This window comes from Equus quagga, chromosome 4 (genome assembly GCF_021613505.1).
Source record: "Equus quagga isolate Etosha38 chromosome 4, UCLA_HA_Equagga_1.0, whole genome shotgun sequence".
NCBI lineage: Eukaryota > Metazoa > Chordata > Mammalia > Perissodactyla > Equidae > Equus > Equus quagga.
In genome coordinates, this window is record NC_060270.1 from 115,913,037 (window position 1) to 115,938,631 (window position 25,595).

The following is a 25,595-nucleotide window of genomic DNA, read 5'->3' on the forward strand; positions in this document are numbered from 1 at the left end:
TGTATGAGATACCATGGGCCCCAGAGCTGGAGGGTAAGTTTAGACAAAAGCATAAAAAACAGCTAATGTCTAAAAACCAGAGTCTGGATAAACAACAAATCTGGATGAATCCACATTTTACTGAAGGACAAAATACCTGAATAAATGGACTAACACACCATTTTCCTGGATGGAAGTACTTAGTATCCCATCCCCCATCATTTCTCAAATTAATACAAGAATTGAATACAATTCAAAGAAGAAAGAATAATAACAGAAGTTACTGATTAGAAGTAACTTGGTTAGAAAACACCCAAACAGCCCTAAAAGTGAAGCCAAGTGATCAGTCTTCCGGATCAAGTTGCATGTCTCACAAGGGTACCTTGGTGTGAATACCGTCTCCCTAAGGTCTTTAACTTTGTGTTTTTGTACATACTGAGAATTGACCAAGTTATTCATGCCTATATCATAGTAATCAAACTCAAAAAGCCTTGATATATTAATGAGACACTAAGGGAATATTTTCCCATTGTCTCAAGCACTGTTGTTGGCTATGAGGAGTACCTGATAACCAGTACACATATAGTTTGCTTGTGATAATGGAATCAGAGCAATAGGAGGAGGCTAGTTTGGAGGGTTATTTCATTCAAGTTACATTAACGCCTGGTGACTGGTTTTTGGCCCAGAACAGAGTACCTTCTGTTTATGTCTCCCAAATAAAACACCTGTTCCACCTGTGCAATACTAGATAAACATCAACAAATTCTTATTCTTTGTCCTCCCTTTTTCCAAACTCCAAGCCGACTATTCCTCATTTGTTAACACAAACTGTTTTTCAAACAATTTACAATATAATTGATTAGATTTCTAATCTTTCTAAGGGATGGCCAGACCAATTCTAAAGGAGCTGCTCATATCCATTGCCACATTAAAATACAGGACATTTCTTAGCAGGATAGGGAGACTTGCCAATTGTGGTCACTTTCATCAGTACCTTTGTTTAAATATGGACCCATAAGGTAATTTATGGCTATCATAGGTCTTGGGGATCTCCTAATCTCATCCCCATTTTAATTAAAAAAATTTAAACCAAAACTCAGCAAGGTCGAATGATTTAAAATCACTTGGCTAGTCTGAGAAAGGATTAGATCTCTAGTTTCTAACACTTTAGTTGATCTCCTTCGTTATACCTCACAAAACACTTGGAAAATTAAGGTAAAAATCACTCGCGAACAGATAGCACATCCGGTGATCCTACTTTTGGAAACTTTGTAAACCTTTCCTTGAATTCCGTCCGTGACAACAGTTGCTTCAGCTGTCCACACTAACTAGACAGTGTTAAAATAGTGCCGACAGATTTCAAGACATCAATGAGTCCCTAATGAACAGACCTCGACCGGTCCTGCCTCAGCTCGTTAAGGGTGAAATTTCAGTATGTCAGCCGCGTTTTAAGGCCTTTCCAGGGTGCCCAAGATTTCTATACGTAGGTGTCGCAAGATCTTCAGTGCAGGCCCTCACCGTGGGCATCGCAGTCACAGACCGGGTGCCTGGCATTTGGAAATGAGCGAGGAAACGCCGCGAGAGGACTTTCTTGCAACCTTATACTAGTACAGAAGAAAAAAGTGTGGTTTTATTCAGATACGGGAATGAAATGAATTCGGAAATACAGACCCAGCGGCCTACGTGGGGGAGGGGACACGAGCGCGAGAAGAAAGGCAAAGGCCTTTTTCTCCGGTGACGCGCGGTCACGAGGCGTTCGCCCGACGTGGGCGCTCGCCATTGGCTGAGCCCTAGCTGACGTCCCCGCGGCCGCCCGAGCGCGAACGGCGGCAAGGGCGGCGCCGCACTGGAAGTTGGCGAGGCGCGCGCGCTCCCGCGGCCCGCCACACCCCCGCCCTCCGCCGGCCAACCCGCTCGTCCAGTCCCTCTTCGCGCCCAGTTGGCCACGCCCCCTTTCAAACTCGCCCCTCCCCCGCCGGGCCGGCGGCGCGCAGAAAGCGCGTCACGTGACGACTGGCCCCGCCTCTTCCTCTCGGTCCCATATTGAACTCGAGTTGGAAGAGGCGAGTCCGGTCTCAAAATGGAGGTAAAACCGCCGCCCGGTCGCCCCCAGCCCGACTCCGGCCGTCGCCGCCGCCGCCGGGGGGAGGAGGTATTAGGGGGAGAGCGGGGGGTTGACGGGTAGTGGCCGGCGAGGGGGGACTGGCTCGGTGGGAGCGGGGAGGCCGGGTGGACTGGGTCGGCTGTCCCGCGCTCTGCGTTGAGCCAGGCGGTGGGAGGGGGAGGGGAGCGGGCCTTGGAGGTCTCCTCGGGGCCCCTCGCCCGCCTCGCCTTCTCCTTCGGCTGCACAGGTGGCTCCTCGGAGGCGCAGCGTGGCTGGCGAGACCTCGGGAGGCGAGCCGGGCCGCCGACCGCGCGGCCTCGCATCCGGGGCCGAGGGCGGCATGGCGGGCCTCGGCGGGAGCGGTTGGGAGGAGGCGGTGGGGGAGGGGAGGGGACGAGCAGGCACATCCGGGCGAGCGAGCGAGCGAGCAGGCGGGCGGCGGCCACATTGACATTGATCCGCTGCCGCGTTACGAAATGGCGCATTGGCCCGCAATGGCCGCCGCCTCGCTCCGCCGCCGGGAACCAGAGCGCGGGATCGGAAGGAAGAGGGAGGAGGCAGCCCGGCCGAAAATACCGCAAATGGTCTCGAAGCATGGGGCGTTGTGCTCTCGCTGAAGTTCTGCCGGCGCGTTTCTAGGCCTTACAGACCTCTCTAAGGCAACGAGAATTTAATTCTCTGTCCTGTTCTTTTCTTCGCAGCACCCAGTTGGAAATAGGAATTTTTTAAAAAGTTGGCTGCTTAAAAATACTTCCTGATCTGCTAATCTTGCTAAAGTACTTAGAATTATACATATCTTCGCGCCACGTGGGTGAAGTACTCTGTCTCAGAACTTGAGTGCAGATGTAAAATAGAAACTTAAACATTTTTTGGTTTCCGTTTTCCCCGTTTCTGATGGGTCGGCCCTGGTTGTAGTTTCTTGGATTTTTGTTTTAGAGGACTGCAACCACGGTTGAATTTTTCATTTGTTTGAGATAATTTTGTGTGAATTGTAATTCTTTGTGTCAGCTTTCTGTATTGTTAATTAAATGCATTTAATCTAGAGTTGAGAAGAGGAGACTAAGTGAATTAATGCTTTAGGCTGTTAATTATTTAACATTTTCTTCTAGCATGTGACAGTCTCTTCATGTTAAATGCCTTAGGATCTCTACTTTTAGAAGACTCAGGAAGACATTAGAATGTGAATGTGAGCCCCTTTATTTAAGGACTTTTGATGAACAGTATCTTAATGCATGCATTAAATGGCAGTTTATGTAATTTACTGAAGAGTTAGTTAAATTGAAAAACAATTCAGGCCACATGTTAATTTTCAAGAAAAATCTCAATTCTGTTTTGTGCTGCATTCTGGTCAAGCAGTATATGGCATATTTAAGTCCACCTTGCCCTTTTTGTGAACCTATGAAATGTTGTATTTGAAGTTTTGCCGTTTGTAGCAGTTAGGTAATTTTTGCAGCATATATCGTATAACATAAATTGGTTACAGAAAGCTATGAAGATACGTGGTGGATGTTTTTCATAGTTTTCTTTTGGGGAAAATGCTTGTTTAGCCTTGTATTGAGGAATATTCAGCTTAACATTTTGATTTGCTTGAAACAGGTGAATTCCTAAATTTGTCACTCAGTTTTTAAGTTGTAGTTAACAGTTTTATGGTTTAAAATTAAATGCTTGTTAGGGTGTAGCATCAGGAAGGAAAACATGAAAAGAAATGGCATGGATGAAACACTGCTTCTACAACATTTTGGTTTCTTAGGAAATGGTTTCTCAGTAGTAATTTCTAAAATCTATCCCCACGTGCTTTTAGTTATACCTTAAAATTAAGGGATTCTCGATTCTGGAATTCTCTTGGACTTCAATTTAGTCGCAGTGATCATGTCATTTAAAAGTTCAGTTATAGTATTTCTTGGTATTTTGGTTCCTTTAATCAGTTGATGTTTATGATCTTACTCAAATTTTTAACTGGTCGAAGTGCTAATTGTACAGGAATTTGGTGTTGAGCTACTGTTTGTAGCAGATTAAAAGCTTGCGCATCTTTCTCAGCAGTTCACCTGCTAGAAGAAATAATTGCAATGTATTCGTTTGTTTCCCCAGGGCCATGATCCAAAGGAACCAGAGCAGTTGAGAAAACTGTTTATTGGTGGTCTGAGCTTTGAAACTACAGATGATAGTTTAAGAGAACATTTTGAGAAATGGGGCACCCTTACAGATTGTGTTGTAAGTTACTAAAGGACAAAAAAAGCTTCTTAAAAAAGGGTAGAGGACCTGTGGAGGTGTGTTTCAGTGTTTTAAAATTTTTATTTTGTAGGTAATGAGAGACCCCCAAACAAAACGTTCCAGGGGCTTTGGTTTTGTGACTTACTCTTGCGTTGAAGAGGTGGATGCAGCAATGTGTGCTCGACCACACAAGGTTGATGGGCGTGTAGTGGAACCAAAGAGAGCTGTTTCTAGAGAGGTATTTTAATAATGCCATGTTGTGTAACGTGAAATTGTTGTAAAAATTTGGGTTTTTGACTTAGGAATTTTTCATTTACAGGATTCTGTAAAGCCTGGTGCCCATCTAACAGTGAAGAAAATTTTTGTGGGTGGTATTAAGGAAGATACAGAAGAGTATAATTTGAGAGACTACTTTGAAAAGTATGGCAAGATTGAAACCATAGAAGTTATGGAAGACAGGCAGAGTGGAAAAAAGAGAGGATTTGCTTTTGTAACATTTGATGATCATGATACAGTTGATAAAATTGTTGGTAAGTGGCAATGTATTGGAACTTGAATGAGAAAGCAGAAATAGTTTTTTCTACACGAAATTTGCTCAGATGCTTACAATTTTGTGTTGTGCATCATAGCATATGAAGCGTATGGTTCAATTTTCATAAGTGACTGCACCTGTGTAACCTGCATCTGGGTCAAGAAACAAAACGTTATTAATGTCCGTGTCCCCCTGCCCCCGAGTTACTACCTTTTTGATATATTAATGAGTTACATAGTGATAGAGGGTATCATTTATTTGTGCTTTTCCAAACATTAACTTTTGTTTGTTTGTTTGATTAAAAAAATTAGTTCAGAAATACCACACTATTAATGGGCATAATTGTGAAGTGAAAAAGGCCCTTTCTAAACAAGAAATGCAGTCTGCTGGATCGCAGAGAGGTGAGTAGTACCATATATACATACACATTTGATGTAGATAGTGTTGGTAAGATTCTCAAAGAGCTCTTTGCCTGTATTAAAGGTCGTGGAGGTGGATCTGGGAACTTTATGGGTCGTGGAGGAAACTTCGGAGGTGGTGGAGGTAACTTCGGCCGTGGTGGAAACTTTGGCGGAAGAGGTAGGCTCGTTACTTTCTAAGTACATGTCTACCTAATATTTATTGGTAAGTTGACTGTATACCTTCACTTCATACTTTGCTCTCCTCAGGAGGCTATGGTGGAGGTGGTGGCAGCAGAGGTAGTTACGGAGGAGGTGATGGTGGATATAATGGATTTGGAGGTGATGGTAAGTTCTTTTAAGTTGATGTTTGATGGTTTGGCTTTGTGTTTGTACTTTGTTGAAAATTAAGTACCTGTTTACATTTATTTAATTTCAGTCCAGACTTGTGCGGCTTGACGGTTAAAGTAAACTAAACTAATAACCATAGACTAGACTTTCACCCTAAATATTTAACAGTAGCTAGTTTGTTTTGGCTAATAAAATTTTTTATATTACCAGTCGAGCTGGAATTGTTTGTATGTCTCAGAGGAGACTGCACTCTTCTCCCTAGTGAAATTTTAGACCATTAAAACAGTTTTTTTTTTCGTTCCGAAAGATATTTAAGTGTTCATCTGAATTCTTACTAGCCCAGATTCTTGCTGTTCTGTTGACTGGGTATTACCAGGCTTTAGAGTTAAATCAACTCATTGGTTTATTATTCAGTGGTTTAAATGTAACATAAACTAGAGTTGAATAACTTGATCCTCTGTATGCATTTATGTTTTTGTGTAACCCGATTTTTTTTAGGCAACTATGGCGGTGGTCCTGGTTATAGTAGTAGAGGAGGGTATGGTGGTGGTGGTGGTGGAGGACCAGGATATGGAAACCAAGGTGGTGGATACGGTGGTGGTGGAGGATATGATGGTTACAATGAAGGAGGAAATTTTGGCGGTGGTAAGTTTTCACTTGTTTTTAAATGTTCAGTGTTGTTTATATATAGTACCATTACAGATGTTTGAAAAAGTGTTAAAAGGAGCATATGGTCAAATTTCATGTTCTATAATAGAGAATACTCAGATGGTGGGTAAACAGTTTTCTTTGTTGGCTATTTTGTAAATTGGTAAAATGTATTCAATTTTTATTTTGTTTAGTTGAAATGGACATTTATAAGTAATGTATTGCCAAAATTTTATTTAATTCTAGACACATTTAAAGTGGACAGATGGGAACTGTAAATTGAATATGCAGACATTTTGAAATGAATAGGGTATCTTCTGGGGTCTAGGTGACAAATGTACTTTGACTCCTACTGTGTCACAGGTTGCAGACTTTAGGCAAGTCCATCTTTACTCCGTGATATTATAGATAAAGAAGTTTGTTAGGAACACTGGGTTTTCTTGGACTGTAGTAATGTGTCAACAACAGGAGGTTTTTCTTAACGAATTAGAATACTTGCTGTGGTTGATGTAAAAGTTGTATTACGTTGGGATTAGAGTGAATCAAACACTGGCGGTTTTGATAGGTGTTAGTGGTATGAAGGAGAGAACATGTGCTGAGGTGTAGCATCTAATGTAAAGTTATCTATTTTATGTGCTCTTTGGACCATCGTCCACTGTTTCTTTCTTTCTCTCACTATGTCTGAGGTCTCCTAATGGGCCTCTGTGTTTGTGGTAGAGTTTGGTAGCTCTGTGAAATTTCTTTTCAAAGGGTTGCATTAAGTGTTGTAGGGCATGCTGCCATGATTGCCAAAGATAATAGCTGCATATGTTAAAAGAGGAAAAAATTGTGTAGGTCAACCACAAATAAAACCTTTGTAATTTTAGGTAACTATGGTGGTGGAAACTATAATGATTTCGGAAATTATAGTGGACAACAGCAATCAAATTACGGACCCATGAAGGGGGGAAGTTTTGGTGGAAGAAGTTCGGGCAGTCCCTATGGTGGTAAATAGTTTTTTTTAATCAAAATTCTTAACAGCCTTTTTAGTTCAAAAACTCATATATTTCTTTAAAAACTCTACATGTATATTTCCAGGTGGTTATGGATCTGGTGGTGGAAGTGGTGGATATGGTAGCAGAAGGTTCTAAAAACTCAACAGAAGAGGGTAGGTATCTTTAAATTTTAATCATGATGATAAATAATATGTGGAACTGTTCACTGAGTGTAATAATTTTTTTATCCTGTATTATTCAACAGGCTACAGTTCTTAGCAGGAGAGAGAGCGAGGAGTTGTCAGGAAAGCTGCAGGTTACTTTGAGACAGTCGTCCCAAATGCATTAGAGGAACTGTAAAAATCTGCCACAGGAGGAACGATGATCCATAGTCAGAAAAGTTACTGCAGCTTAAACAGGAAACCCTTCTTGTTCAGGACTGTCATAGCCACAGTTTGCAAAAAGTGCAGCTATTGATTAATGCAATGTAGTGTCAATTAGATGTACATTCCTGAGGTCTTTTATCTGTTGTAGCTTTGTCTTTTTCTTTTTCTTTTCATTACATCAGGTATATTGCCCTGTAAATTGTGGTAGTGGTACCAGGAATAAAAAATTAAGGAATTTTTAACTTTTCAATATTTGTGTAGTTCAGTTTTTCTACATTTTAGTACAGAAACTTTAACAAAATGCAGTTTTGAAGGTGTTTCCTTGTGAGTTAACAAGTAAAGAAGATCATTGTTAATTACTATTTTGTATGAATTTTGCTAAAGTTAACTGTAAAGAAACACCTGCTGACTTGCAGTTTAAGGGGACTCTATTCTCCCCATTTCCAAACCATGAAATGAATGGGCTCTGACATGTGGAGAGAATAGATGTTTGTATGTTTGCAATGTGTGTTTTAGATAAATAGAATTGGGTATTTAAATTAGCATATTTGTGAATTTAATAGCGTTAAGATTTACCTTCAAATGAAAAAATCTCAAAATTCCTATTTGGTTTTTGTGCATTTTCTTTCAAAAATGTAATGATTTTAGTGTGTTAGCTTTGCCGAGTTCTAGCTGTGTTGAGAACACCTCCATTCTACATTCACCTTGGTCACATGTCAAGTGCTACCATAGTTTTATTTGGGCGTAAAGAATGTCTACTGCCCTCTGTTTAAGTTCTGGAAAGGGGTAGTGGATGTTTTCCCTTTCCTCCTACCTTAGAAACTTTTCTAAATGCAGGACCACTAAGCCTTGCTGTACTGGGCACATTAGTGGCTACCTGAATTTTTTCCTTTTTAAAGCACAAGAGGCCCATAAATCTTCAGTTTTCCTTGGTTTAGTATACATATATATTTTTTTGATACAAGCTCTCAGAGCAAGAGAATAAAAATCATGCATTGTTGAACCCGTAACTGGCTGGCATGCTTTCCTGTTTGTACCCTGTACATTTTACTGGATGAAACCAAGGATAGTCTAGATAAAATCATCCCAAATGGCTTAACTGCAGAAGTGTAGCACAGTTGCTTAGTACAAGCTTCTCACTTGCCAAAAACCTCGATTCCAATTTGGATGGTCCTGAGTTACTTAAAATCCCAGAGAACACACTTGTTATTCCATGTTTATGCTTGAACCTAAATCATGTTGGTATGAATTAGCAATTTGCTTGGGAGACCATGGTTGAGAAGAGTTTTTAGATAATAAGGTCATATATATAAAAACCAATTGTCTACTGTTGCGCCAGCTAGTGCTTTCAATTTCATTCGAGCCCTAAGTATGTGCCCTGCTGTTACTCTTTCTTTGGCAGTTGAACGTTGGATTTGAGATTACTTTTGTTTTAAGAAGTACTAAGCAAAACAAGCAATAAAAAGGGGAATGGGGCGTGCTAGTGTTTGAATATGCTCTCTTGTTGCTCTAATTCTGTGCCTCTGTGCATTATTAATATTTGGATGCATGCAATGCCAGCATGGAAATCGGTCTTCACAGATACTGCAGTTTTCCAGAAAACACTCACAAAACAACAAATGTAACAGACAACATTCCGTTTGTTAATGGACATATGTGAATAAGCAGCATAGAAAATAGGCTAATATTAGAAAATGGTTAAGTCTTTAACAACTTCAAGTGTGGTTATATAAATGGACACTGTCAATGTTCATAACTTAAACCTGGGTACCTGGTCAAAATAATGCTTGGGAAACATTTTATTAAAATTGAGCTAAATTGTCTCAAGTTCTTTTATTCATATAATAAAGGTTAAAGGAATGGGGGAGATTAACATTTCCTGTTTCTATGTTTGTGAAATTGTTTGACACAACCTTGACAGTATCCTTTAATGGCATATGAGGTTAATTGTACTGTTAACAAACTTTCTGTGTTCTGGAACTAGTTTAATAGTGGAAATATTTTCAGTAAGCTGTGTTCGCAACCTATAAGCAGGTGAAATCTGTGTATGTGACCTGTTTATAAGTTGTATTAGCTTAGTTCTTGTGAACAGTGTGGAAAAGTAAGCCATGAGGAGAGCGATTTAACCAGCTTTAAAGGACCTAAGATGTGCTTTTTAAGCACAGTGGATCAAAGGAGACTCACTAAGACAGGACTTCAGCAGCCTGTTGAGTATGGACAAGTCAGCATAAATAAAGAATGACAAGGCAGCAGCAAGAGCTTCAACTACAGAGAAGTGAAGGCATAAGATACTATGGTGATAGTGAGCAACTTTCCAAAAGCTAGTTAAATCTGCTTATTACAACTGAAATATCGAAGAAAGTCTAGCAGGAAGGAGCTCTTCGCCTTTTGGAACATCAATGAGAGATAGTTGCCACAGTCACTAGGTCTAGCATTTAGACCTGCAAGGAAGGGCAATAAGCATTAGGTAAGGCTTGCATTTGAATTTTTTCACTAATTAAAGAGTAATTCTTTGTAAAGCAAGGTAAGAGTAATCTTTTTGATTTGCAGGTTGAATGAGAACCCACTTGCCTAAAAGAGGAATGTCTTTCCTACCATCTTAAATACGAAGGTTTCTGGCTGGGTAAGGTTTGTAGCTCACAGTAAAACCTGATGACACCATTTGTTTCCCAACAAATTGATATTACATATTTTAAAAGTCTTAGGTACGTTGGCAAAATTGTTCAGCTGAAAACTCTTGGAACCACATTCAACACATTTTAAACAATTTAAAAAATTTCCCTGCAGTAACCATGAGTGTTCGTCTTAGTCAGATGTGGCCCCGTGTATCCAAGTCCTTGTTGGTGTCTTTAGGTAAAGTCGATTTTCGATGAAGAGCAACCTGAGATTTTGTAATAAGCCTGACTTAAAACAGAAGCGTGAAGTTGCCAACGCGCTCTAGGAAAACGCCTTAGAGTGGGCGCTGGGGAGGTGTCAGAGGATACAGGTGGAGAAGATGGTGTTCGTTCAAGTGGCCTCATGTATAAGGTCTCTTGAATAGAAATTTAGGGAATTATTTGGACTAAGGCTAAGTTTGTTTTTTTTGTTTGTTTTTTTTTTGTGTTTAACCTGTTAACCAGGAGTGGGGCCTAACTTGCTAATCCTCTTTTTAAAAGACAACTTTTCCAAAAGAGTAATTAAAATACTACTCAACTACTGTTGAGATCAGTTGCTGATTGTTCACAAGGGCTATTGTTGCTGCCCCCAAAGGGCTTGTCAAAAGTTGAGAATTGAGGTTGATTCACTTTTTAAAAAAATACTTTTGGGGGGACAGAGGCTTAAAATTAGTCTCTAAATTATAAGTAAATCAAGTTCTTAGATAAACAAGAGTAGATTGCCAGAGATTATTCTCAGAAAATGACTGGTTGGCTCTTTGTTTCCGTGTCTAAATCAGGACCGAATTTCTACACATCACCATAGAATGAAGTGTTGAATAAGGTAATAATAGCTTTTTAATAAGTTTTCTTTACAACATGGTTTTAGTGGAGTAGATTTCTTAAGACAGGAAACATTTTCTTTTTTAAAGGCATTGTTCCTTCCAGTCCATCTCGTTTCTTTATAAAGAAATAAAGTGACTTTATTTTAAACGTAGTTCCACTGTCATTTCTGAAAAATGTAATGCTCTTTAAGTCATAGCACCGGTAAACAAAGTAAGTTATGTAAGGGGGAAATGGTTGCAGCAAACTTTTTAACTGATTTTGTCAAACCAACTCATAGGTTACTGCTTCCCACACTACATTGGTCCAAAAACAAAAAAAAAACTCGACAGCACTCAGGTCCTAAAGAAGAAATTTATCTCATAATAAAGAACATCTGTTATGGAACTAAACAACTGAAATAGGCTTGGTTTTAAGAGTTCCGGTATCTAAGTCACAATTTGAAACATTTCTAATAAACAGTATCTCTTGGAGTTTCAGTACTGTCACAAAGTAGTGAATAAGCATGTGCAGGGGTAAATGTAAGGATTGTTAACCTATATAAACAGAATTTTAAACTTCAGTGTGTTTTATTCTGATTTTTAAGACAAGAGGTGGTCTGTAATGGATTCAAATGTTTCATTTGTAGTATAATGAAATGTTTACAGAAAGAACTTTTTCATTAAAATATTTTTAGAAATGTGTGTGTTTTGTCGCTTCACAATTTCATGTGACTTAAATGCTAAAGGTGAATGTTACATACTTTACTAGTAGATAATTAACAGGCAACTTGGAATGCCTTCACATATCAATTTAAAAGATGTGGTTGAGCATTTTGTGGTGTGAGGGTGGGCTGGGGGAAAAGAGGTTTCATGAAATTAGCCTTAAGCTACAGTGGTACAGTATAACCCAAGTAAAGGTGATAACAGTCATTTGTTCAACTTTGATAAATTTTTGAGGTAGGTTTTTGATAATTTTAAGAAATGTTTTTATAGCACAAATGTTTGGGTTCTTAGCATTCATTAATAGATGTTAAGAACATTTTAAGTGAAATGCTTTGTGAATTGAAGCCACGTGAGGATTTTTTTTGGAAAGAATTGTGACGCATCTTGCTTGTAGTCAACACTGGTTTTGTAGTACATGCAGTAGTTTCATATTCTCTGCACCTGTAATACCTTATAGTTCCAGTTTAATACTTAAATCCCAGAATAACTCAGAACAGGAATAGGCTTCATTTCTACCAAAAATAAGTATATATTTACTTTCTCAGAATGAAAATACAGTAAGTTTAACTGTATTCAGGCAACAAGATAAAAAATTGGAGGCATCCATGTAATCATAACACTGCAATTAAATGTTTTAAAGATTACTGTTTCCTTTTGCAAAAATGGGATCTTGCTAATACAATAGGTTGACTTAGAATTGAATAGAAAGTACCACAGGTTGAGGGGAGAGTAAAGCAATAGGTAAATTGTGCCATTTTTGCTTGTTTTCAAAGACACGTAATGGGAAGCACACGGGCACGTTGAACTGTGCATTGTATGCTAGAGGTTAAATGAGCACAGTACTGAAGGCTAGGAAGTAGAAATTTACTATTTACCATACTACTAACATTTATGGATAAGTGTGGATAAATAATGAGTACAAGTGTTGACACCTTTAAAATACTTGCAAAAGATATGGTTAAATTTCACTACATCTCTATGGCCATTAAAATTAATAAAGGGCTTATAATCACAGAGATGGAAATTGTATCAGATGCTAACTAGCTCTATCAAAGCTACAGGTAATTGTCATTTTAAAAATGTGTTAGTCCAGGGACTGGCCCTGTGGCCGAGTGGTTAAGTTCGCCCGCTACGCAGCAGCGGCTCAGGGTTTCACTGGTTCAGATCCTGGGCGTGGACGTGGCACCACTTGTCAGGCCATGCTGAAGCAGCATCCTACATGCCGCAACTGAAAGGACCCACAACTAAGAATATACAACTATGTACTAGGGGGTATTTGGGGAGAAAAAGAATTAAAAAGTGTATTAGTCCATGCATTTCTGTCAACAGAAGTGTAAAGTATGCTTACATCCAAAGAACTCTGATGTGTTTGGATTTAGTCTCAATTATCTGCTCTCACACGCTTATTTAATAGGTGCTGGAAGAAAATGCAATTAGGTTTTTGTTTGATTCTTACATAGCAGGTTTTACTTGTCAGTAAAAAGTTTATAGTAGTAGTTTTGTGAGCTTGGGCGAGTTATTTGTGGCTTTCTAATTTTTTTATGCCATGCTCCCCTTTGACAGTTTGATGCCAATAGACCCTTTAGGATGTTTATTTCATATGCGTTAAATATGTAGAATTAAACATTACATTGAAAACAGTTGTCAAAATATTGTTTGATTTAGTAATGGGTGCTGTATTAAGTGAGGTTAGCGGTGGGTCTGACTTACACCTTTGAAGTTGTGATGCATAAATGGTATTTTGAGAAACTTGGAACAGTAATCTGATATTAAAGTTGTGATTTCAAGTATGAAAGTCACAAGTCCTGTGAATACCATTGTGGTTTGTTGCCTGCAGCATTGAAGGAAATGTTTTAGTGTTAATGAGAATAAAGAAGTAATGTTCTCCCAATCAAAATTCCCTGACCTAAATTCTATCCAGATTAAGAACAGTTTTCAGCTAAGTTTTTTGTAAAACAGAGATGATACCTACCCTTAAGTCTGAAGATTAAATGTGAAAACGGGCTTAAAGAGCCTTAGCGCCTGGTCCTTGGTCCCTAAAGAGAGTATTTTTGGTGGTAATTGTGGGTGCTGCCATAATATCCTGAAGAAGATCTAAAATTTTATTGGGTGGCATTAAAAGATAATTCCCAAGTTTGAGACTTCTTCTCCGAGTAGGATTGAAGTTTTTATTGTGTTTAAATTTTTTCCACTTCCTCAAAAAGTACTAAAAAGCATCAGCTGAAAACTGAAACTGGCCTGATAAATATCTTTAAAATAGGAATGAGAATTACTTTGTAAATGTTCTGAGGCTTAAAACAGAAGCATGGGTATGAGAAGTCTGTAAGGTATGTCTGAGCGTCCACCCCTTCCCTCAAAAGGGCTCAAGAAATCTCAGTCAGAAAATGGTTTCTTACGTAACATGTAGTGTCATGCAGTTAAAATTCTGAGAGTGCTTGATATACTTGAGTGTAAAGGCATAGGTACACATTTTAAAACTAGAAACAGTTCAAGGTTTAACAATTGGATAGCCACATTTAATTTGAGGACAGATGTAAGGCTCTAATATTTAAATTCCAGATTGAGATGAAAACTTTTTTTTCAGTCTTGGGGAAGTTAGGATTTGTTATGCTGTGAATTTTTAGTTTCTAACTATATAATGCAGTATGTTTAGTACTTGAAAGTAATGATGTTTAGGTACTAAGGTTCTAAGGTCAGTTATCTTGAATGAGCTCCATAAAATATTTTGAAACTTGACTAAAAGTGCACATGAGAGATGGCATTTGTCATCAGGTTTCCGCCCAGAATGCTCTTCCTTGTAGTAGGTGCTGGCCAATTCCAGGTGCTCCAGATGAGGCTCTGCTAACAGATTCTTGCCACCACCCCCAATCCCCACCCATAGTTTTGTCCAAGTGTGGGGCACTTCACTCAAGATCTGAGACTTTTGTCATCTGAGGTTGGGAAAGTGATGACTCCTCCAGGGATCTCACCAGCACTACAGGAAGAAATTCTTGACCATACAAGAAAGGCCAGCAGCAGAATCTTCACATTTGAATGCTTAGATCTGTTCTTTGAAGTCATTTTCAACCCTGAGCCTTCTAGTTAACTGAATTCTTAAGCTAATTTGACTTCTGGGTCTTTCACTTGGAACAAAAAGGCATTGTAATACAAGGCTAAAGAAAATGAAAAGTTTTTAGAGTGCTCTCGAGGAGCTAGGCACAGTACTTGTGGAGTAACTCACTGAATGCTTATCCTTGCTTTATGGATGAGGAATGGCGTCTAAGTGCTTTGAGTTACTGGGGGTTCTAGAAAAATGGCGGCGGCAAGTCCAGGTGGTGTGGCGCTAGGTCGGTTGGACCTCTGCACCATGTTGCTCCCTAATGGGTTGCTAGAACCTTCTGAATAATTTGCGTGTAGTAGGGCTTATTCTAAACATGCATATTAACTCAGGTGACTCTCCATTTTCCCACTTAAAAACAAAACCAGACAGACATTGGATTAGATGAAGAAATAGTGAATCAGTGCGACAAATGGTTTATTGGGCAGCCAGCAGATTTTCAGTTTTGAGGGGCTTTGGTTTTATACCCGCTGGTTGCATGTTTAATCTCTCAGTATGTCCCAGAGTGAACTGATCTTCCCATCACCTAGACTCCCTCTAACTAGCCTTAGCCATCTGGACAGCTCAGGTCTTTTCTGAGGAGGAATTACCCTGAGCTAACATCTGTGCCAGCCTTCCTCCAGTTTATATGTAGGTTGCTGCCACAGCATGGCGGACAAATGGTGTAGGTCCACACCCAGGATCTAAATCTGCAAACCTGGGCTGTGGAAACAGAGTGCTCCAGACTTAACCTCTGTGCCACAGGGCCGGTCCTTGGACAGTTCAGTTCTTAAAGATGAACGTTCAAGTCTGACTCCACCTTCACCCTGTCTCCATTCTGTCAGGAAACCCTTTTAGTTCTACTTTTGAAACCTGCAGAATCCAATGCCGCCTCACTCTCCTGCTGTCACCCTACAGTAGGATGATGGCGTATCCCATGTGACTATTTCAGAGCCTCCCCATTGGTCTCCCTGCTCCCACCTTTACCCTCTAGCCAGTTCTCAACACAAGGCAGAGGAAACTTAGAAATCAGATGTTACTCCTCTGGAGGCTTAACGAGGCTCTGTACGATGTTCACTCTACCTGCCCACCATTTTTCTCCCCCTCTGTTCAGCCATATAATCCTGGTTCTTACACAGGCCTCAGAACCTTTGGACTGATTGTGTCCTGTCTGCAATACTCTTCTAGAGAACAGGTCTCGCACACTTTCAAATGTTGCCACCTCAGTGAGGCTTTTCCTATTTACAAGCCTATTTTAAATCGCAATGCTTCCTTTTTGCTGGTCTTCCCAGTCCTCTTTCTGGCATAGTATTGTATGTTTGCTGTCTTCCTCCAGTAGTTCAGGAGGACAGGGATTCCCATTTTGTCCTTTAAACAATGCTTAGCACATAGTTCGCATACTATTGATGTGAATAAATGAATCCATGTTTTCATGTCAAAGTAGGATGTTTTCCTCGGTTGAGATGTTCCTGCTGTTGAAGAGAGAAAATATCTTCTTGATATGCTTCGTCTATATCTCTGCCACCAGAATGTTTAGTGTGAAATGCTTTTCCTATGTTTCAGTGAAAACATTCTGAAAATGCAAACCACTTAAACATATGTATTATTAATGGCATGGAAAAGACCGAATAAACTCGAATGAATTCCAGAAAAATAATTTAACAGTCATAATATTCCTTTATTAGTACCAGCTTTTCAACTAAATTGTTTTTGCCAGAGCTAGACAATTTAATATAAAAAAATGCCATTTTTTTGTTCATAACAGTATTTATAAAAAAGTACATAGTGGTTAGTTTTGCAACAATTTGCTTTTTAGCCAGATGTATCATATAAATCTAGGAACGTAACAAATGAGATAAGAACAGTATAAATAAAGTTTTTGTAGTATTTACACTTACACAGAAACTAGCCCAAATGGTGTTCTAAGAAATTAAGTTTGCAGTTAAAGTGAAACTACTGATTCAGCATACTGATAACTTATTTTATTTAATGCTTTTTAAAGTTTTATATTTTCTACACTAGTTTTGACTATAAATTTGCATAGAATTACTTATAAAGTATATTTCTGCATTTCACATCACAGTAGGAGCTTTTAGTATAACAGTACAAAAAAAACACTAGCTCAAAAGGTCATCTTCCCAAGTCTACTTCTTGACGTCTGTCTTCCTGCTCTTGGGAACAAGGAACACGCTGCCGTCTCTCGTCTGCTGCAGGGAGTATTCGCTGGGGGAGTAAGGTCTTCCGTCTTCGTCACGTAGCATGCTGAAGACTTCGAGATACAAGGTGCTGAGTTGTTTTTTCAATAGGTGGAGGCTTTTGTCGTTTTCTCCTTTTTCTTTGAGCAATTTTTCTTTTTCATCTTTTAAATGATCCAAGTCTTGCTCCAGTTCCACAATATTTTCCAGTTTTCTTTTTCTGCAATTCTGAGCAGCCACTTTATTCTTACCCCTCCTGCGTATGTCTCGAATTAATGCGAGTTGAGCCTCGTTGAACTGCTCCTTGGACATCATTTCATTGAAGTCTTCAACAGGCAGGTTAATGATCTTTTCGACAGGGAATGGGATGTGGAGAGCTTTTGCCCTTAGCTCATCTCTTGTGAGATGAACCTCCAAGCGGCTTGAGTGTTTGTCTTTTGTGAATGGGGTTTTTCGATGACCAGGACTTACAGGCACTTCTTTCTTTGGCGTGTTTTCACGCTGGGCATCATGCACTGGAACACTGTGCCCCTGAGATGGTGACATGGGTTGGACTGTATCCCCAGAAGACTGCACTGGCTGTGTTTTAGGACCATTCTGTTTGACACTTCCAGGGGCACTATCTGTCTCTTCCATTTCAGAATCACTGAAGCCAAGTGGTGTGTCTTCATAGGTAGAAGATTCCACTGAGTGTTCTGGTGATGCCATGCTGGGACTTGTGCGCAGTGAAATGCCAGAGTCAGAATCATTGAATTCTGATGTGCTTTCAGGGTGATTTTGGTTGAAGGCTTTACAAAGTGATAGATCAGAAACATCAATGGGCCCGTTGAGAAGTTCAGAGAGTGACTGGCTTAAAGTAGCCGAGGAGGGCATGCTATTGCTGACACTGGGCTCTACGAAAGCAGAATAAAACCCATCGCCAAAATCGGTGTTTATCGTGGCCTCTGAGTTTAATGAGTTCATTGTCAACTGGCTGGTGTCTTCTGTGGAGAGGATGCTGCTGAAGGAATCGTCAAAAGCATTGAGAAGCTGTGGACTGCAGTTACCTACTTCTTTTTCCAGTGAGGGGATCGATGAGTAGAAATGGTAATTGTTGTCAATTTCTGTCACTTTGGTTTCTGAACTTGGAACCGTGCTAGTCTCAACCAGCTTGTCATTTTGAATGTTAAGACACTGTGGAAAAGAAAGTTAGAGTATGTAAATCAAGGTTAGTATTTTTGATAGCTGATAATCTATAGCTGATGGTAAACTCTCTCCCCCATCAAGCTCTTCTATAATTCTGAGATAATTCCCATTTCCAACAGATAAAAAAGCATATGTATTAATTTCAGAGTTCCTAGATGAGACTTCAGGTTTATAACTTGATCTGTCTTCAAAATATCCAGCCCATTTAACTAACAGAAGTGCACTTAAGAGAGCATGGGCAGCTGTCATGACTAATTTAAAAGCACCCTCCAACCTTTCCTATAAGTAGGTGGCATATAAATAATAACCAAAGTGACTAATTTAAAGGCACTGAATATAAAATAGCATCTTTGGGATTTACTTATTAGGTCTTAGTTACCTGTAATTCTGGAATGGATAATAGCTCCTCCCAAACTTGCTCAAGGTCCTGCTGCATATTGTCTGAATCAGCAACGGCTGGCTGAAGGACAAGAGTTTCAGGTGACTGGGCCTGGTTAGGAGCAATGAAGTCTGGGCTCTCGATGTTGCTGGGAATATCAGGAACAAGTGATTGAAACGTAGCTGGAGAAACCTAAAATTGACAAGGCATTTATCTACATGAGTCTGCCACCAACAGTGGATGAGCACGCTCCAAGGCCCCATCACGACACCTTCAACTGAACTGGCTGCAGTTCTGTATTTCTCCACTTAGAAGTACCACCTAGGACCCCTGTTTCTACTGAATGAAACAAATCATTTGTTACTGCCCCATCTGACTCCAAATTTGCTCATTTACTAGCCTGTTTTATCTTATGCGTTTGAAGGTGAACTTCAAAATAGATAAGAACAATCATTAGGATTTAATTTCTATCTATATAATACCTAGTGTAGTGCTTCAACCACAACAGATTAATTAAAATTGCTAATTGAACAAGTCTTGGTTTATTGCCCAGCTTGCTTTTTACTTACCAAAATTTATTTCCAAGTACCCATATAAACAAATGACTGACTTGTTTCCATGGTTATGCTGAGCCATGTTTCTCGCTATGCAGGGGTAAACATTTTTGGTTTTGTACTGTGTGGGGGGGTCTTTTTTCTTTTAATTGTAAAGTTATCTGTAGGCCAGGGTTTCCTTGACAAAATTGCCTCCTAAAATAGATTTTTTCATTCTTTTTTTTAATGGGGAGACGTTAAAGGGCTCCATACAGGATACATTAGATGCAGTTGTGGAGTCTTGCTGTTAACCAAATGTTATACCTCATTGTCATCTACAAACGGGAATGTCTCGGCCAAAAGCTGCATGCAGTCATCGAAGTTCAGAGCATCTGGTTTGGGAATGTGGGAAACCTGGATAATAGAGAATGACATAAAGGAAGAAGAAAATCATTCATTGTTCCTAAAACGTTTACAATCTAGTTAATCATAATTCATTTCAGAAATCAGTTTAATAGTTAAGAGTGCAGAATCAAACCAGACTGACTGGGTTCAAATCTTGGCTCCCCCAATTTCTTGAGCGCCCTGGGTAAGTTATTTAGCCTGTTTGAGCTTCAAGTGCTCACCTGTAGATAAAATGGGGATAATGGTACCCAATTCATATAATTGTGTTGATTAAATCAATTATGTCAAGTGTTTTGAACAGTGCCTGAAACAGTTAGTGCCATAAGTAATCCCTACTGCTAGTTCTGCTGCCACTACTGTTGCTGCTGCTGGATCCTTCCTTGATGTTTCTATAGCTTACAAAGCTCTTTCCTGTAAATTATGTCCTCCTAACCCTTACAACAACTTTGCGAGGGAAGTCAGGTATTGAGCTCATCTGAAGGCTGAAGTTGGGAAGTTGACTCGATAAGGTCAAGATGTAGTAGGAGGCAAAGCTGGAACTCAGATCCAGATGTTTTAACTCCTGGGTCAATGTTCTTTCCTTAACCCTGCCATATACCTTCCCGAGGATGAGTACTCTGTACCTGGGAGAAGTTGGCAGACCCACTGGTTTCTGATGAGATGTGTTGGGCTGGCTGAATCGGGAGGAATTCACCTGTCTCTTCATCTAGTTGTAACTGAGCGAAAAAGGCTTTCTCTTGCTCCTTTTGGAGTTGTTCTTGTCTTTCTTGTCTTTCAAGTGTTTTCTGTTTTTCCAGCTCATGCTGAAGTCGTTGAGTGAAGTCAAATACTTCTCGACTGACACCAAGATCTATATCTTGCCTCCATAGTATGTCAATCAAATCCATGTCCTACATTTAAAACAAAAGAGGAAGGAGAGAGACCTTGGTTAAGATGGTTTTAAAATGGCAGATACCACATAATGTACATTATGCCATTGTTGATGGTGGGGGGTGGGGAAATTACAAACAAAATCTGAATGGGAACACAGATCCAATGTTCTGGAAGGGCACAGTTAATTCCATTCGACGAATCCATTCTTTAAAAAAACAAACCCACAGACACAGCCATCCCTTCTAATCACTTGCTGCTTGGATTATTAATCTTTGGGTGATGGTGAGGTCACCAAAGAGCAAAGTAAGAAACACTGCACATAAAAGTTCTTGAAGTAAAAGAAATCCCACACTTGTTTAATGGAATATAGAAATTAGAGCAAGCACTCCAAGCCACTGGGCTATTATGAGAAATGGAGTTTGGAAAACATGGAAATGTGTGGCATTTTTTCCTAAACTGACCCAGCAAATATCCACTTTATAGAGGGGAAAAATCCCAGGTTAAATTTTCAATCTAGCAGTTGTGAAGTATCACCACTCTTTCAGTCTTTCCTACATTGGATTATCTTTTCTCCATCATTTCTTGCTACTCTTGTCGCTGTGGCTCACTTATTAAAACAATTTCCTCTTGACTTGAGTTTTAGCACCTGAGACATGAACAAACTGGTAAAAAAGCCCTGGCTAATGGTAATCTTGTGACGTGGGTAAAGCGAGGGGTTGTCCGTTACCTACCAAAAGAGTTGAGAAAGGGGTTGTGCCCACTAGGTTCACTCCTGAGAAATCGTAAGTAACCCTCTTAAAAAAAAAAAAACCCAGAAACAAAACAGCTCCAGGGAGAGATGGAAGGTATTAAGTTTTAAAATAAGAGGAGAATCTTACAATGAGGGAATGGTTATTTCAATTTCTGTAACAAGGCTACGCCTAGGAGCCACATCCAAATCTTCCTAACCACAAGTGCATCAAAAGCAATTTTTCTGATTTATAACTTTAGTTTTCGGTAACGTCTAAACGTAGGAAATTTAAATCATTTCCCATTGAACAAATCATCTACATTGAAAATAATGAGCTCAAGACTGGGAAAGTGAAGACATAGGTGGAAAGGGAGTTGGGCCTGAAGGCCAGCAGACGGCGTGCACAAACATCAAACTTGGTATTTCAGTTCTGATGGCGCCTGGCAGCACCAGGCTGCCCAGGATGTCTACAGCTCTGCTACTTTCAGCCTCCCAAGGACAAAAATATCGTGGTGGTTGCTTCAGTGAGCAGTCAGGCTATTTTTACCCAACAAAGGAGGAGCAGGCCACCCAGTCTAGAGGCAGAACAGCTAGCTGGATAACAGGCCGCCTCTAGCCTTGACTGAAAGTTGGTGTCAGAATCTCAAATGCTACAAAACCCTGCTCATGAGGTTCATCATCATTCTAGCCTTGAACAGTATAATATATAGTATAAAGCACACACACTAGGTATAGTTAAAACGGCATCTGTAGCTCTTTAGAACCAGCTAGGGTGTACGTAACTTTTTAAGCCAGCATCTGTTAAGGGCTTTCTATATGCCAAGCATTGTTCTGAGTACCTTAGATAAACACAAACTAGTCCTCAAAACAGCCATATAAAGATAACATATATCCCTGTTATACAGATAAGAATACTGAGGTCTAGAAAGAAGGGATACTACTAGAAAGTGGGTGAACAGGATATGCACCCAAGCAGCCTCAATCTTGGACATATGCTTTTTTAACCACGAGCCTACACTAGAAATAGAAAATCTGATCATTGGCCAGCGGTTCCTAAATTGGGGAGGATATAAAATCCATTTTCAGATAGATACTTTGCCGTGACATCTTGGTGGAGTGAAGAAATGGCCAGTTTACTGAAGGCTGGATTGAGCACCTGTCACTTGGATCGCTTTCCTGGCCACAAGCAACAAAATAGCAACCACAGAGCATTCAGTCATACACGGCTATCTTCTCAGGCTGCCCACTAAAACAAAGCATGAGGATAATTTCCACTGTAAAAGTGATTGGTTTCCATTTACTCAAGCGTCATGAGAAAGAGAAAGGTCCAAGGCCTAGGGCAGTCTACTTTAAAATTCTGATTAGGTGGGGCCGTGTCTTCTCGGTGAATCTAGATACAGTATCCTATCCTATCTAGGCTATTCTTTAAACTGGAGCTAGAGACCAAGATAGTAAGGAGGTGTTCAGTATACTCGCAACTGCTGAACGCTAGCACTCAGAATGAAAAGAATGCAGGATCACCAATCTTGACTGCACTCTAGTTTCTCTCTCTCTCTAAAAAGGCCATACCTGTTCCCATCCCCCTCAAAAACTGATGCGCAAAGTGCGCTGAGCTCTTCAGGAGATCAGTGAGAGAAACCCAAATACTCGTCCCTGCACCTGGGGGCCACTCTGACACATCCCTCCCTCTCTGTCCTCAGACTGCCTAGGCCTGGGGCTTCTTGTTAAAGAGAGCCCAGGATAAACACTAGTGTCCAGTTTTGACTTTTTTGTAAAAGAACTGAAAGAGCACTGACGCAATTTATGTTGGAAACATCTGCTCACAGCTCTGCCCTTTCCGGTGCCTGCCTAGACCCCAGCCCTGCAGGGTGGAGGAAAATTTCTTTTTTTTTTTTTAATTTTTTAAAATTTATTTTATCCATTTTTTAATTTTTGTTTTCCTTTTTCTCCCCAAAGCTCCCCAGTACATAGTTGTATATTCTTTGTTGTGGGTCCTTCTAGTTGTGGCATGTGGGACGCTGCCTCAGCATGGTTTGATGAGCAGTGCCATGTCCGCGCCCAGGATTCGAACCAAGGAAACACTGGGCCACCTGCAGCGGAGCGCGCGAACTTAACCACTCAGCCACGGGGCCAGCCCCAGAAAATTTCTAATGTAATTTACTCCAAAACCACCAGTAGCAGCCACACCACGAGCTGCTAGAACTCTGTTCTTCTTCCCCTTCCCCCACGCCCCACCAGATGAGATGTCTTGAGTGGGTTCAGATGGTTTAACTATAAATTTAGTATACAGCCATGCATTGCATGACGACGTTTCAGTCAACGATGGACCGCATATACGACAGTGGTCCCTTAAGATTAGTACCATGTCGCCTACGTGCATAGTTGGCTATACTGTCTGGATGTGTAAGTACACACTATGATCGCAAAACGATTAAGTCACTTAAGGACGCGTTTCTCAGTATGTCTCCCCGTCATTAAGCAATGCATGACTGTAATTGTTCCATCCTACCCCTATCATACAGATGTTGGTGGATCAAATGAGACATGAAAGAAATCTCTCTATAAATGTAAAGTATATGCAAACGCTGTTATGCATGCTGACAGTGATGGGCCCTACTACTTGCTGTAAGGGAGACCAAACTCCAGGCCACTGGATAACAATGAAGTGGTGGACCTAACTGCAGTGGCTGCCTGAAATAACATTCAGCAATGAAGCTACTTGGTTGCTACTCAGGGAAGGTCTGAAATTGACTAGTGGGCATGTGCAACATGTGTTGTAAATGAAAATAAATGACATATACTTTTATGTATATTTTGTACACACATATACCCATTCAACGGCTGCTCAATTCCTGATATGACTACCCTTCAACGCACAGCGCCAAACCAATTCAAGCTTTTGAAACTTCCCAAACGTGATCAGAGAAGGACACCTTGTGGATCCTTATCAACAGGAAAAATAAAACTGGCAGCATCATTTGGATCAGGTCTTGAGCATCCTGTCCTCGTTACCTGCTCTGAAGCAATGCTGGACCCTGGGAGGCAGAGTGGTTCCTACAGCCCTAGCTTACTATCTCCACCAGGAATGCCACCAGAAGACCTTTCAAGTGACAATGCCTATGCAGGCCGGGCAGCCTTCACTGAGATCAGAATGGGACCAAAACAGGTTTCAAAGTGTTCTCAGAGGTTTTCCTCTGTATTTTTAAGTTTATTTTTATGTAATGTTTATTCTTGCTATGAGAGGTTTCTAAAAGAAAAATTCTCCTTTAAAGAAAAAAAAACCCTGAATTTCGACTACTTGAATTCTGATCAAATTCAGAATGCAGCCACAACGGGTTTCTTGTCATAGCCTTAAAAGGTATGTCATACTCTGCGTTTCTTAAATTTTCACATAAGTTTCCGAAGAAAGAACCTGGTGGGACTTGATAATGTATGAAATATTCAAAGCTTTATGTTGAAAGAGGGAACAGCAGAGGCTTGTCCACCCGCCTCACTGCTGGGGAGCCCCACAGGCTCAGGGCCGGGTCCGTGCTAACCCAACAGGCAGCACGCGTTTCCTGTAAGAAGCCCTGTGACCAGGCACATGACTTATTCCACAAGTGACCCATCTCTTTGCAAAGCTCGCACACCATCTGAGAGGAAATGGTCTGGGCGGAGCCCATAACAAAGGAGAACATGACACCGGACAGTGAGGATGGGAAATGCCCAAGGAAGAACTAAAACTGCTCTTTGGCACAGGAATCCAAGGCGCTGGGGAAGTACAGCGACTTCTCCCCTCCAAGCCCCCAAGGAGGAAGGCTGCCACGCAGAGTGGCAGACAGGAAAGGTTTGGGAGGGAGAGGAAGCAGGGGGATAGTCTGTACATATTCCAACAGGTATTTCCTCAAGACAGTGAAAACGCTTCCCGAGGGCAACCAGGCGCTGGCTGTGGGCCTTCCCGTGCCTTGTGGAGCAAATGCTGCCTGCCGCTTAGTGTCTGAATTTTTTTTTGTTGTCCTTTAGCAATTTCTGAGTGTGTTCCCAAATTCTGTCGCTAGCTTGGCTTAGACAAAAGAAGACAGTGTAATAAGAAACATAACTGTTCGACAATTTGAGTTAAATCACCATCTGGCTCAACGGAAATATTCATATTTAAAATGTATATATATCATCGTTTGCCATCTGGGTAATCTGTTATATGTTTTATGGGAAATCTGAAGTTGGCCTATTAACTCATACTACTTTAAAACAAACATCTTTGTTCCAGGATAAACAAAGAAGAGAGGCCTTGAACACAGAATCCCATATTAAATATGTCTTTTGCAAGCCAATTTTAGTGCCTTAAACAAATCATCATTTATCATGCTCAGATGATCCAAAAAAATGAGAACAGATAAAGCAAAGATAATACAATCTCCTCCTAAATTAAAGCAATTCAGTAAATTGAGGCTTTGGAAAATATTTGAAATGAAAAATA

At 40.3% G+C, this 25,595-nt stretch overlaps 2 protein-coding genes across 5 annotated transcripts in view; one reads left to right on the forward strand and one right to left on the reverse strand.

The window, feature by feature from the left end:
• The first annotated feature begins 1,996 nt into the window (after positions 1-1,996).
• HNRNPA3 (heterogeneous nuclear ribonucleoprotein A3) lies at positions 1,997-11,742 on the forward strand. 3 transcript variants are annotated; one of them, XM_046658701.1, is made up of 11 exons: positions 1,997-2,131; positions 4,172-4,294; positions 4,386-4,532; positions 4,614-4,824; positions 5,138-5,227; positions 5,310-5,405; positions 5,495-5,572; positions 6,074-6,220; positions 7,090-7,209; positions 7,301-7,370; positions 10,134-11,742. In XM_046658701.1, the coding sequence occupies exons 1-10, from the start codon at positions 2,060-2,062 to the stop codon at positions 7,351-7,353; spliced, it is 1,137 nt and encodes a 378-aa protein (XP_046514657.1). In that variant the 5' UTR covers positions 1,997-2,059; the 3' UTR covers positions 7,354-7,370; positions 10,134-11,742. The 3 variants fall into 3 exon arrangements, with proteins under 3 accessions (XP_046514657.1, XP_046514656.1, XP_046514658.1); XM_046658700.1 differs by lacking the exon at positions 10,134-11,742 and adding an exon at positions 7,463-8,185; XM_046658702.1 differs by lacking the exon at positions 10,134-11,742 and adding an exon at positions 7,463-8,185 and having other exon boundaries at positions 2,006-2,065.
• A 4,754-nt stretch (positions 11,743-16,496) lies between these two features.
• NFE2L2 (NFE2 like bZIP transcription factor 2) overlaps positions 16,497-25,595 on the reverse strand; it is a 32,951-nt gene continuing 23,852 nt past the window's right edge. For both annotated transcript variants that reach the window (XM_046658697.1, XM_046658699.1), the window contains exons 2-5: positions 20,160-20,426; positions 19,456-19,545; positions 18,599-18,790; positions 16,497-18,207 (exon numbers count right to left, since the gene is read on the reverse strand). In XM_046658697.1, coding sequence (XP_046514653.1) covers positions 16,984-18,207; positions 18,599-18,790; positions 19,456-19,545; positions 20,160-20,426 — 1,773 coding nt within the window. In that variant the 3' untranslated portion in view covers positions 16,497-16,983. The remainder of the gene's footprint in view (positions 18,208-18,598; positions 18,791-19,455; positions 19,546-20,159; positions 20,427-25,595) is intronic.